Source organism: Acinonyx jubatus, chromosome E1 (assembly GCF_027475565.1).
Source record: "Acinonyx jubatus isolate Ajub_Pintada_27869175 chromosome E1, VMU_Ajub_asm_v1.0, whole genome shotgun sequence".
Lineage (NCBI taxonomy): Eukaryota > Metazoa > Chordata > Mammalia > Carnivora > Felidae > Acinonyx > Acinonyx jubatus.
Window position 1 is genome coordinate 36,319,113 of NC_069397.1, and position 13,504 is coordinate 36,332,616.

General features: G+C 43.4%; 1 protein-coding gene across 1 annotated transcript in view; it reads left to right on the forward strand.

Annotated features, from left to right (window-relative positions):
- The window catches only part of SKAP1 (src kinase associated phosphoprotein 1), a 276,200-nt gene that overhangs the window by 238,669 nt on the left and 24,027 nt on the right, over positions 1 to 13,504 (forward strand). The window contains exon 10 of the mRNA XM_027033973.2: positions 7,032 to 7,082. Coding sequence (XP_026889774.1) covers positions 7,032 to 7,082 — 51 coding nt within the window. The remainder of the gene's footprint in view (positions 1 to 7,031; positions 7,083 to 13,504) is intronic.

The window sequence follows — 13,504 nt, forward strand, 5'->3', positions numbered from 1 at the left end:
TTCCTCCAAAATTCACGGCAGGTCAGATGTTGGGGTGGGCTCCAAGAGCATGGCAACTGGTCTGCTTTCTCCGGGAAAGCCATAGCCTCTGCTCACAACAACCGTCCCTTGAACATGAGGAAGCCACGCTGCAGAGAGCCAGAGCAACTTACTTGCTTTTGTAAGTTTCCAAAGGACGGTGCTGTACCCAGCCAACAGGTTCTCTCCTGAAAGCCTCTATCCATCACAGTCTTTAGAGACAGCACTGGAGGTGGGCTGTATTGGCATTGAATGATGATATGAATATTTGAGCCCCAAGTCTCCATCACCCAGCCTCCCATCCACACACTCAGCTTGTCGCCTCTGAAGTTTCTGTTCGTTATGCAAGTGCCACACTACCAGTCCTGGAGGAAGTGAAAGGGAAAATGAGGGGGCCTGACGTTACCTACCCACTGCTCCATCTCACAAGATCTACCAAGCAGCGGCAGGTGAGAGACAGCAAGATACTGCAGGAAAAAGTGCTGGCTCTAAGTCAGAATGCACCTGCTCAGCCACCTGCTAGCTATGAGACCTTGCGCAAGTTATTAGCCCTCTCTGTGTGTGATTTTCCCACCTGTACAATGGGGATAACAACAGTACCTATCATAGAGAAAGGCTGTGAGAAGCCTGGAACTGTAGTGTATAAAGCACTTAGAACCGAGCCCTGGCACACTGTGAGTACTCAGTAAAGGCTGGCTACTAGTAATTTGGTGGCGTGTAAATAAGAAGTGTTACCTCCTTGAAAAATTGAGGAATGGCTAGTTCCCCACCCCCGCCAACCAAACCTGAGACAGTCCAGTTGGACATTTTCAGCTATACGTACGAAGCAGGTGAAATTGAAAATCCTGAGCAGATGGCGTGTGGACTGCACCTTCTGCTCAGGCCCGTTTTTACTGCAAGGACAGGTGCTGGGTGGAGGGACGGCCAGCGGGAACGTGGGGCTGTGCTAACACTGCATACGCATCCGAAGTCAAATGACTTGGGCTCCTAACATTCGTCTCATTATAACAGGTAAATGTGCTTTGCGGAAGATACTTAGCATTGGTGGTTCTGCCCCTCCTTCCCCTTTGGGCTGGGGCCTACAGAAGCCTCCTTGTCTCTATGAGGAGACCATGGAAGTGAGGTCTCCCTCCCAGAATATAATTTCAGTGAGCTTCCTAGTAGAGAGAAAAGTGCTTATCACACATACCAAGTCAATACAAAAATGTTTTTTCCTAATCAGAATAATGTATGGGTCATCAAATTAAATGTGCGACATCACATTGATCATGGGATAATTAGCATTTGCTATGTGGCTGGCACCGTCCTTCCCATGAGGGAAAACCAGAGCACTCGAGGTTTTCGGCCAAGACCACAAAAATGTTAGTCCTGGGTAATATGGTTTCAAGGTTGGTATCCAGTGGGATTTCTGAACATCCGTGTTGAGCATATGGGGGCCCTTGATTTTTAAGATCTCATTTGCAGTAGATTAAACTGTAGGGACCCGCCACAAAGAAATGCTTTTAAAGCGATGTGTGGGAGACAGGAGGCTTTTCTGAGCAGTCTCTCACCCCTCCCTGCAGTTATTTTACAGGCTAGCACAGGCCCAGTTTTGTGATTCAATATTCCATAAAAGGACAACTTTTATCAGGTTTCACTTTGTCTGGGGCCTCAAAGCTGGGATCCAGCAAGACGCCAGAGACCACTGTACAGCTTTAACTGGGGCCTTACAGCAGCTGCAGTGACAACAGAATCTGACTCTGTTCTCCAGAGAGCTTTCAGGAGAGCAAACGGGAAGAGAGACAGAGAGTTCTCCCTAGGAATTTCTGTGTGCATTCCAATGCTGCCCACACTGCCCGGGAGGGTTATTACAGAACCAGAAACCAGATTGCTTTATAATAAAGCATATAACCATATAACTGGTGTTTTTTTTTTTAATTTAAGTCAAATGAAAACAAGCATTCTGTGAAATTCTTTTTCCCCCTGTACTGTTGTCCAGACCCACAGGAAGAGGGAATGGTGATAGTGGGTCTAAGGAAAGAAAAAAGAAAAGAAAAGAAAAGAAAAGAAAAGAAAAGAAAAGAAAAGAAAAGAGGAAAGAAAAGAGGAAGGGAAGGGAAGGGAAGGGAAGGGAAGGGAAGGGAAGGGAAGGGAAGGAAAGGAAAGGAAAGGAAAGGAAAGGAAAGGAAAGGAAAGGAAAGGAAAGGAAAGGAAAGGAAAGGAAAGGAAAGGAAAGGAAAGGAAACAGACACCAAAAACACAAAGTTTAGGGGTGTCTGGGTGGCTCAGTTGGTTGAGCATCTGGCTCTTGATTTTGGCTCAGGTCATGATCTCATAGTTTGTGGGATTGAGCCCTGCATCGGGCTCTGCACTGAAAGTGCAGAGCCTGCCTGGAATTCTCTCTCGCTCTCTATTTCTCTCCCTCTCTCTCCCCCTCCCTCTCTGTCTCTGCCTCTCCCCTGCTTACACACTCTCTTTCTCAAAATAAATTAATAAACATTTAAAAAAAGAAAACCAGGGTACCTGGGTGGCTCAGTATGTTAAGCATCCAACTTCAGCTCAGGTCATGATCTCACGGTTCATGAGTTCAAGCCCCACATTGGGCCCTGTGCTGACAGCTCAGAGCCTGGAGCCTGCTTCAGATTCTGTGACTCCCTCTCTCTCTGTCCCTCCCCCACCCCCGTCAAAAAAATAAATAAATAAAAATTAAAGCAATTGTTTTAATAAATAAATAAACCACAAAGTTTATGAAGAAGGGATTTTTCAATTTCAAAGAAAAGCAACACTCCATCAAAGCATCAATGCCATCATCAGCCCTAAGCTTCCTGGCCAGGTTCTCTCTCACTCCTATCCACACTGGGCCCTAGCCACAAGGGCTCTTTGACCAGCACCAAAACCAGAACATGACCATGATCATGACCATGACCAGCACCAGAATCATGCTGACTTTTTGGTTTGGTTTTGTTTTTCACCTGGAATATCCTCCCTGAGTTCACCCTATGAAGCCCCCCTACGCATTCTGCTTAAAACATGTCTCCTTAGCGACACCCCCCCCCCCCCCCCCCCGCAGATACTCAACAGGAATTGAGCTCCGTCTTAGCCTTTACCACGGTGATTTATATTCAGGTCTTTCTCCTCCAATTAGTAGGTGCTCAATTATTATTGGTGGAATTAAATTCAGCGCATTCCACGTGCTGCTGTTAGCGCAAATTGGATTTAATATCTTGTACATCAAGACCCATACCACAGAGATAGGATGCAAATATTTTCAAGTAACAGTTTAGATTACCAACTATACAACAGAGGATTAAGTGTGTTATTAGCATCTTGCTCATTTTTTCCGCATTGTCTGAAGAGGTGCTATAACACCCACAGATTTATAGCATATCTGTGCATGCCGTGGAGTGGTTTCTATTTCCACTTTCCTGCACGTTCTCTTTATACCCTGAGTCTATCTGCATTTCTCTTGCGTCTGTCACCAGAGCACCTTGACATCTGGTTGCACATTGATACACTTGGCATTTTTTAAGCTTCTGTCACCTTGCTTTGTTTGGGGGAAGTGGTTTCCCTCTTTCTGATCTAGTCATTTTTTTAATGTTATTCTCAGTTAAGCCGGTGTCACAGCAGCGCTTCAGAAAGGAGCCAGGTGTCATGGGAAGCCAGCCCCTCTCTGCACCTCCACGGTGGAGTCAGTGTCCTGTTCTTTTCAGCCTCTCATTAGTGTCCCTGACATTGTGCCAAGACTGTTGATTGAAATCAACTCTCTGGATACTGATGCTCATTTGTGATGCCCCATGGTTCTCTTACATGTTCACACAACTAACAGAATCTTCCTCAACTGTTTTCCCAGTTGAAACGAGATATTTGGGAATCAAGTAGAGCATTTAACGTAATAAGTGGACAGTAATCTTCAGAGGTTAATTGTTTAAAACCTATGTAAGGTTGGGGTCCCATATGCCCTGTTAGGAGCAAGGACCATTATAATCTATTACTGTTTAAAGTTGAGCTAGCACATAAATTTTAATTCTCTCTTAAATGAAGATGTATTCCAGTAGATGTAATACTAAAATGCCTACTAATATTCTCATAAAGAAGTTCAACAAGCTCTTTAGCCTGAAGAAAATTTTTTTTCAAAATAATCTCTTTAAAATGAAAGGTTCATCTTACAGATGGAAAAAAAAATGAGAAATCTAGCTGTTTAACCCACCCTCTTTTGTGAGCAAAGAGACATTTCTTTCTGTTGCCATGAGATCAGTTTTCTCAGCGTTGGCATTTGAAGGATGCCAGTTTGATTTGGTTGAAGGACCAGAGGTAAAGTGTATGCCTCTCTGTTTGTATTGTGCTGTCCCCCGCCCCCGCCCCCCTGCAGCTGGGAAGGTGCTGAGAGGTACTGCCTTTCACAACCAGCTATAGAGAGAGCATTTGCCTCCACTATGTTGATGATACCTCCATATTCACACTTTCAAAGGCACAGCACCCAGCCTCTCACATCAGTAGCTAGCCTTCTTGACTTGAGCCCACTCTCAGCCACCCGGGAAGGTCAACGTTAGATAGAACAGATGTGGGGATTAGAGCTTCCCCATTCCCATCCATCACTGAAGAGCTTAGTAATGGTGGCGAATGATATACAAGATCTATGGCCAGCGTTCTGCTTTCTTTCTAGGTGACTCCACAGGCGCAACGGAAATCAGAGTATCTGGTCTGGAATTGAACTGCGTAGAACAGATTTTTATTTTTCCCATTTTTGTATCATGACTAGATTAAGTGCTGTTGCCTGAAAGGATAAAGGAATCAAGTTTAGTTTTCATTTTTATCATTGCAAATACATTTACATTCTCCTATTTTACAAATGCAAAGAGCAGGCAAGCCACTTTCAATAATTTATTTTAAAATCAATGCTAATGAGGTTATGTCTCGTCAGTGGCCGAGTTTTACAATAAAGTCTGATTTATTTAGAAAAGATCTTTGGTGTAGCTTCCCATCTAATGGTGGTGGGAAGGAGGTGGAGTCACAGGCACGGTGACCCTCCAACTTCGGATCCAATTTGTAATTCACAGCGGAGATCTGACCCAATTTACATTGATTAGAATTGGGAGGAAGAGACATCTGTGCACAGACAGCAGAGGTAGAATAAACCCTCCCTGCAAAAGTGCCTAAGCCCAGCAAATTATTGGTCTTTGTGATTGAGTTGTTTGGTTATCAGCAGAAGAGATGCTCCCTGTCCAAATCATTGGGTATCTCAAGAACGGACGCCGCACCAACTCTTCTTCTAGCGTTTTCAATCCTGTGAAATTGGTCCCATGTCAAAAAGGAAAAGCATCACAGCAGAGGAAGGAAGGAAGTGGGCAAGTGATAGGAAGACAATGTGCAAAGAATGATGTTTAACGTGATTTATTTCAGCACGGTCTATTTCCGATATTTGATTTCACTCCTCCATTATCTCACATCTTTATCCCTCCTGGGGAGATGGGGGAGGGATGGGGAGCACTACAGGTGGGAAGTAGGAAATTCTCTGCTGTGAAGCCATATGTGAAGGTAAGAAGAGCTGAGTTCTTTCCCCACGGATCTTTCCCCATGGAATCTTTTAAGGCAAATATAGGTTATGTGTAAGGTATTTTTTAAATTTTTTTAATGTTTTTATTTATTTTTGAGACAGAGAGAGACAGAGCATGAGCAGGGGAGGAGCAGAGAGAGAGGGAGACACAGAATCCTAAGCAGGCTCCAGGCTCTGAGCTGTCAGCACAGAGCCCGACGCGGGGCTCGAACTCACAGACTGTGAGATCATGACCTGAGCCGAAGTCGGACGCTTAACCGACTGAGCCACGCAGGCGACCCTGGTATTTTTTTTAATCTTGGTGACATATGACTCGTGTGAGGGAGTTGAGGTGATGAAAAGGAGAGGAGCAACTGTAATTTTGCTCATTTTACTCCACGTATAAAATGGCTTAATATGATTCTGATGCTCATGCCTTCTTTCTAAAGGCCCAATTCCCATGTTAGCAGGTAGTATGAGATGAAACAGGTTAATGAGGGCAAGAAACAAGCCAATCATGTGGTGACGTTGACCATATAAACACTTGATCAGAGTTAGACAATAGCACTGACTTAGAACCCATTGTGTACCTGCAACAATTAATTAAAAGACCATTCCAACTGCCCTCAGGAGCTTACACTCTAATGAACAAGGCAGGCTAAATAACAACAGTAAAAAGATAACTACAAGCCCCAAGTACTAGGAACATAAAATTACTTACATGACCAGGTTCTGCTACAGCTGAACAAAACTTGATACATTAAGGACTAATTAATCATGGAGGGTTTAAACACATGCTTAGCTACACACACACACACACACACACACACACACACACACACACACTGTAAGTCTGGATGCTTACACTTACAAAGAGACAAGACATTTAGAAGAGAATTCTAGAAGGAGAGGAGAAAGAGCTTGAGGGAAAGGATTAAGATTTCAGTGACAGAGATATTTAGTGCCTGAATAATCCAGTGGATTGGAAACGCCACAGGACGGGGACCCCGCCAGTCTTACCCACTGCAGCAATCTCCAGTTCCTACCGTAGCACTTTGCATATAGTAACACTTAAAAATGTTTATGAATAAATAAATGAGGAGGGAAGGAGAAGGGCCAATTTTAAGATGGGAGATAACTATTAAGAAAAAAAAGAGGGGCACCTGGGTGGCTCAGTCAATTAGGCGTCCGACTTCGGCTCAGGTCACGATCTCACAGTCTGTGAGTTCGAGCCCCGCATCGGGCTCCGTGCTGACAGCTCAGAGCCTGGAGCCTGCTTCGGATTCTGTGTCTCCCTCTCTATCTGCCCTTCCCTGATTTGTGTTCTGTCTCTCTCTGTCTCTCAAAAATAAATAAAAATGTGAAAAAAAAACAATTAAAAAAAGACCAATTAGTGCCTTGAAAAGAGCACGTTGAGCTCTGAAAAAGAAGACCCCCATTGGCATAAATAGTATAAGACTTGACCACTAATTGCTAATGCTGCTGGTGTTTATCCCCTCAGATGAAGAGCACGATCTGGAAGAGGATGAGAATGGGACTCCACATAAAGGAGGTATGAGAGCTTCGCAGATATATAGGCACTGGGTAGGATGCTCAGGCTTCACTAATTAAGAGGGTGCTGGTGTGTCGGCCTCAGAAGCCCCAAATAAGATGACTGGATAGGGAAATATCTCAACCTTAAAAGCAGCCACCCATTCACCTTAATTAATGTTCCCAGAACAGCTAAGATTTATCCGACAGAGGGTAGGAAACCAAAGCAGATATTTATTTTTTCCTATCAGTATTTCCTAAATCAGTACAGTGAAAATAGAATTGCCTCATCTCTAAGAGATCAGAGGATTGAGAATGGAAAGAATGGAAATGTCTCCTCTCTGAGAGGCCCGGAGATTGCGAGTTCAGAGGGGAATGGAAATGTGTCAGATCTGGAAAGTGAACATGGGGTGAAGGATAGAATTGCTTGGTGATGCTGACTTCTGATGGCCTGCTTTGATTCCAGGCACATTTGGAAATGAATATGTAACAGGTTTGTTGAATACAAAATCACATCTTATTCATCCCAGACTGTTAACCATGCTTTAGGCTGTTAGTGAGCCCATCTTTTCTTAAGGTCAGATGCCCCTCTAAAGCCTCCTTAAGTGGACCAAGGACCTATTCCGTCCTTGTCAGTAAAGAAATGTGAATCACAAAGGCCACCTCAAGGACATTCATCCCATCAGCAGAGCCTAAATTGTGGCTGATTTGGATACTAGCTGATTTTTTTCTTCTTAGAGATTCTATGAAAGTCTTAAGCCTAGGAGTTCTTTCCATCTTTCCCTCCCTGGTCCCTCTCCATTTCCCTGGCCCTTCCTTTTCCCATTCTCCTCTCTCTTCCTTTCTTGTGCCTTTTGTTCTCTTCATTACCCACTCAGCAAGGCCCCTTTCTCCTAAGGTTCATGTTCCATGGGAAGTGAATACGTAACAGGCTTAGTGAAGGACCTAACTTCATTTAAGTGCCCAACTTCTCCCAGGGAGAGAAAAGACAGTGAAGAGACGGCATCAGAAGTCATGTGCCAAAGCAGGAGAGAAAGAAAGAACTGGGGCAAGGGTGGTACGGGATTAGTGTGGCTCTCAGTAAGCGCTTCATAATAATTAACACGTATAATGAAGTCCCTTCTGAAACCTATTTTCTACTGTTTCCTACTTGCTGTGCAGAATTCCAACAGAAAATCTGTTTTCTGACCAATCTACGTTCCATGCCTTTTCTCAATCAACTCCCATCATCAGTGCAGGAAAAACAGCTAATGTGGACAGGCCAGGGTAGAAAACTGTAAGCTTCCTGTGCCCAACTTTATATTAAACTCCATTCAGGAAGCAGCAGTCTCTAGCAAAAGTCTAAAATTCAGTTTCAGGGGGCACCTGGATGGCTCAGTAGGTTGCGTGTCCAACTCTTGATTTCAGCTCAGGTCATGATCTCACGGTTCCTGAGATTGAGCCCTGCATCAGGCTCTGTGCTGATAGCATGGAGCCTACTTGGGGTTCTCTCTCTCTCCCTCTCTCTTTGCCCTCCCCTGCTCACACTCTCTCTCTCTCTCTTTCAAAAATAAATAAACATTTGAAATTCAATTTCAGACTCCTCCCTCATCCCATTTCCTCTTTCCACCTTTCTTTCTGAGGCTCTGTCTTGGGTGGGGGGATGGTGAGAGAAGGTTTATTTCTTAGCTGTTCCAATGGCTCTAATTCAAGTAGGTTTAAAAAAGAAAAAAAAAACCTTTTGTTCCTCATGCTTCCTGCCTCCAAAATAGGTGTTGTTAAAGTGTAGTGAGCTCTAAATATGCTTCCATGGTTTATGTTTATACTTCCCACCAGTTATAATGATTGGTGACTTAGTGATTAAAAAACAGAGGAGGACTTTTTGCTCTCTCTGCAGAATCTGAGGCAGGAATTTTTATTATTTGTGTTTACTTATTTATTTATTGAATTTATACAGTGCCTTTTCTCCAAAGGAGCTATAGAAATGGCGACAAATACGGAGCATCCAAATGGCATCTCTTAGCTTTATAACAATAAAACGTAGAGGTCCAAGGGAAGGGTGGGCAGCCCCCTGAAGGCATATTCTAGGGAATATGAAGGGAATTCTAGGACAGTGTGCACTCTTATGTAATAGACAAGCTACACAGGTTTGCTTCACTTAGTTTTTCTCAGGTGTCACATGTCTTTGGGGGGTGGGGGGGAGTGGGATGACTTTTCTCCTAAAAGATACCATGACTAGCAGGATGACCTTTAAGATCCACATACTTTTCTCCAGAACTCTTCCAGAGATCCTATTCCCAGAAACGCTGTGCTTTCCCATAATGGAATTGCTAACATTTTTAAAGCCCAACTAGATCTTATCAGAAGAGGAGGAAAAAAGGAATTCAGTTTATCCTCATTGGGTGTTAATGACCCTGTAGGATGTAATTTCTTTTATTTTATTCTGTTACCTAGAAAATCTATCACAGCCTTGTCGTATTGATTGTTCAATCTATAAAGAGCTCAGTTTACAGCATGACTGTTAGTAACAGGGTTATTTTAATGAGTGACTCTTCAGCACCTCAGATTCTCACTAAATTGCAGCCCATCAGCCTAACAGTCTAACACTAAGTGTCTTCCGTGATGAGAGTTTATCTCCCTTCCCTATCATGAGAAGGCAGTGTGCAGGTAACCAAAAATAAAACTCATCCTGTGCTGTTTATATGAAAACTACCGGCCATTGGCTTGGTTATGCCATGCCAAATAAAAAGCCAAGCTGGAGGCACAGCTCATTCTTAAGTACATCAAATATCTGACCAAGAAAGATCTCGAAACAGTTGTTTTCACTCTAAAATCATGGGCAAAGTCAGCCAAAAGAAGGAGCCCCTATGTAGTAATTTCCGCAGGGCAGAAAAGCGGTCACTCATGAGCTTCCATTTCCGAGGCACTTTTTCCATTTTAGCATCTACTAATGGAGTGATCGCATGAAAGAAACTGAGGGAAGCCACAGAGGTATTTGCAGCTCTTACTTTTTGAAGCTTATTTCCCAAGGCCAAATGTGAGTTGATCATCAGCCAGCTACAGTTTTGGCCCAATAAAAGGAGCGTAGGAGATGAAACTCAGGATCTGTGGATGTTCTCCACTTCAAGATCCTACTTACAACATTAAGGACCAGAGTGACTTCAAAACTCAAGGTTAAATGGCCATGAAAACAAGCAAATGGCAATGTTCAGTTGCTCTTCCTGTTCTGGGATCATCGTCAGTGGAACTTGGCAGATTTTTTTATACCTTTCCTTCTGAAATGGTTAATACGGTGTCAGACTGAGTCTGCTTTGGTGGGCTGAATGAACATGGTGGGCTTATCCGGCCTGGCTTAGAGAATAGTCAAGTCTCTTCCAGTGGGTCACTGCCTTAGCCTTCTACGCCCATTTCTCACCTACCCACGGTCTAGCAAGGACGGGCTCTATCCATCTTCTCATTCTGTCTCTTGTTTCCATAATTTGCTGAGTATTTGCACCCACTGCCAGGCCTCAGTAGCACAGTCCTTTGGCTCATCAAGCAAATGTAAACAACATGCTGACCTGCCTTTAGCCTCTTTTCCTTGTTCACAGCTTGAATTCTGTAGCTACCCAGTGTCTCCCAAACAAAAGCCCAAGGTGACATTTGAACTCTGGAAGGAACACAGTCAAGTTCTGCCCTTCCTAAGGAGGAAGAGAGGCAGAAAGGTATCCTGGTCCTTTTACCTTAGAACTCTCCACGTCATAGAGGTTTATTTTCAAATTCTGAGTCTGTCAACAGTAGTACCAACCTGGCTTCAGTTACAGGAGAAATGACTATTACTAGTTATAAAGAACTTGGTGTGGAATGACAAATGCTTTGCAACAAACACCTAGAGAAGAGAGAAAAACACAATATATTTGTAAACTTAGACCGTCACTTTTCTTCCTATGACATTTTGTTTGCTGGGAGCTTAGCTTCTCTTAGGTGGGGTAAAGAAAATAAGATGCTGCCCCCCCCCTTTTTTTGTCTAGAAAAAGTCCTTCTCAGCTCTGCTAGCAATTTAAATGCAGTGATCATACCCATTAGCTTCTCTATCATTGTAATTGTTGTTAATTGTTATAACTGTTTTAGTTATTAGTGGTGTCATTATTGCTTTAGGTCCTCTGTCTGTTTTATGCTGAATATATTAGTGCTTTGCTTTTGAATTACCAGGCTTTATTTAGTGCAGAGTTACGTTTTTTTTGGAGAGACGTTGAGAAATGCTGGCATTAAGCTTTATTCTTTTGTTTTTCATTCCAAATGGACAGACTGGAAAAAAAAATAATTAGATGGAATAATGTCCCCAAAATGAGCATGAGGATGCTTTGAATTAATTAAATGGTCAGAATGCTGCACCATTTCTGATCTCAGACTGCTGCTAGAGTAATGTAACCCTCAAGGAGCCTCGGTCCAGCCCACAGAGGAAATCCTCCCTCTCAGGCTCCCAATTCTTCACTGATCTCAAGACATCAAAGCCTCCTCATGCATTCCCTCGTTTATAGAATGACCTGGTCAAGTTTAGGGAGAAGCTGGACTGGCCCTGCAAACTTCCAGGCCTCCCAGGCCTTCCTGAGGCAAAGCAGCAGGAATGAAGCCCTCCTCCGCCTTACCTCTACCCACTCTTGGTCAGGTTTTTATAACACAACCAAAGCTTCTGGGAAGCCTTCCATGAGGTTAGCTTCCCTATTATACACAGCACCCTCAGCTTCGTCTTGGAAGGCCTATCACAATCATAAATAAGTAAATATCTGTGCGACTCTTTGTGTCCCCGTGCCTCCCCACCTGGACGGCAGCCTAAGAGCAGGGACTCTGTGTGTGGCCAGTGCGGAATTCCCAGCATCGAGCACCGTCCCCGGCACTTTGTAAGTGCACTGTATGTGTCTGTCGAATGCCAAGGAAGGAATGTAGTGAGGTCGTGTGCACACATTCACATAAAGGTGAGTCACACATATGTCAAACAGGATGTCTGCACACACACGGCCCAGTCTCGTCCAGCTAAGGCGTTCCTCCTCACTGATTTCCCAGTACCAGAATACCTCTGTTTGGGGAGCAACTCCCCATATCTAGCTCTTCATTCTGCTTATTTTTCAAAGCTCTGCTTTTATGGTGCTAGTTCTGCCGATTCTGATTCTTGGGCTGGGTAAATTATCTGCTGGATCCCTGAGCTCTATCTTCTTTTAGCCTTTAGCTTCTGAAGAACCAGGGGCATTTTCTATATTTGTTCTTGGAAGGCTTTTGTTTTCCTCCTAGCTTCTTGCTTTCCATGTGCTTTTAGAATAGATCTTTTTCCAGGTATTCTTCCCTGGTGTCTTATGTGTCCAATATCGATGTTTACATATATACCCAAAAAGTACTCATAATGTTAAGAGTTATCCCATATCCAGGCACAGGAACAGTACCACACAGTGACCATCTGCTAGGCCAGAAAAAACCAAGACAACTTTGTTAGCCTTCTTACCATTCAGAAATGTCAAGTTGTGTTTTAAAATCTATTTTTATAGGGGCAGCTGGGTGGCTCAGTCGGTTAAGCATCCAACTTTGGCTCAGGTCATGAACTCATGGTTTGTGGGTTCTAGCCCCAAGAAGGGCTCTGTGCTGACAGCTCAGAGCCTGGAGCCTGCTTCCGATTCTGTGTCTCCTTCTCTCTGCCCCTCCCTCACTCGCACTCTGGCTCTCTCTGTCTCTCAAAAATGAATAAAGTTTAAAAAAAATTGGGGTCGGGGACAGTGCCTGGGTGGCTCAGTCGGTTTAATCGTCTGACTTCAGCTCAGGTCATGATCTCGCAGTCTGTGAGTTCAAGCCCCGCATTGGGCTCTGTGCTGACAGCTCAGAGCCTGGAACCTGCTTCAGATTCTGTGTCTCCCTCTCTGTCCCTCCCCTGCTTGCACTCTGTCTCTCTCTCTCTCTCTCAAAAATAAAGATTAAAAAACTTTTTTAATAAAAATAAAAATGTATTCTTATAAAATCATTTTCTCTGTAATATATAAATGCATGAAGAATATTGATGTCAAAATACTTTTCATTTATAATTCTGTCCAAATCTTCAGGTGATTAATCAACTCCATTATGACTAAAAAATACATTAATATATCCTCTGAGAAAACTATTTTCATTCTTCAGGAACTGATATTTCTCTATTATTCCATGCCCTGGTATCCCCCAAAACACATGCCTTGTCTTTCCAATAGTTAGCATTTTTCTCGCAGTGTATTTTTCTTCCAAACACGTTCTTAACTCTGGTTTCCAGTGTAGCTGTGCCCTCTGTCGTCTACTGCATATATAAACAATCATCTTTGTAAAGGGAAACATGCCTGATTTCTATATGGTTAACATTTTTACTTCTGTTTGCAATATCCGAGCCTTAATTACATAGCTCTGTCCCTCCTCGAGTTTTGCGCACTTTAAGGTTCCTACTAAAGTTCTTAGACATACAGGGATTTGGTTCTC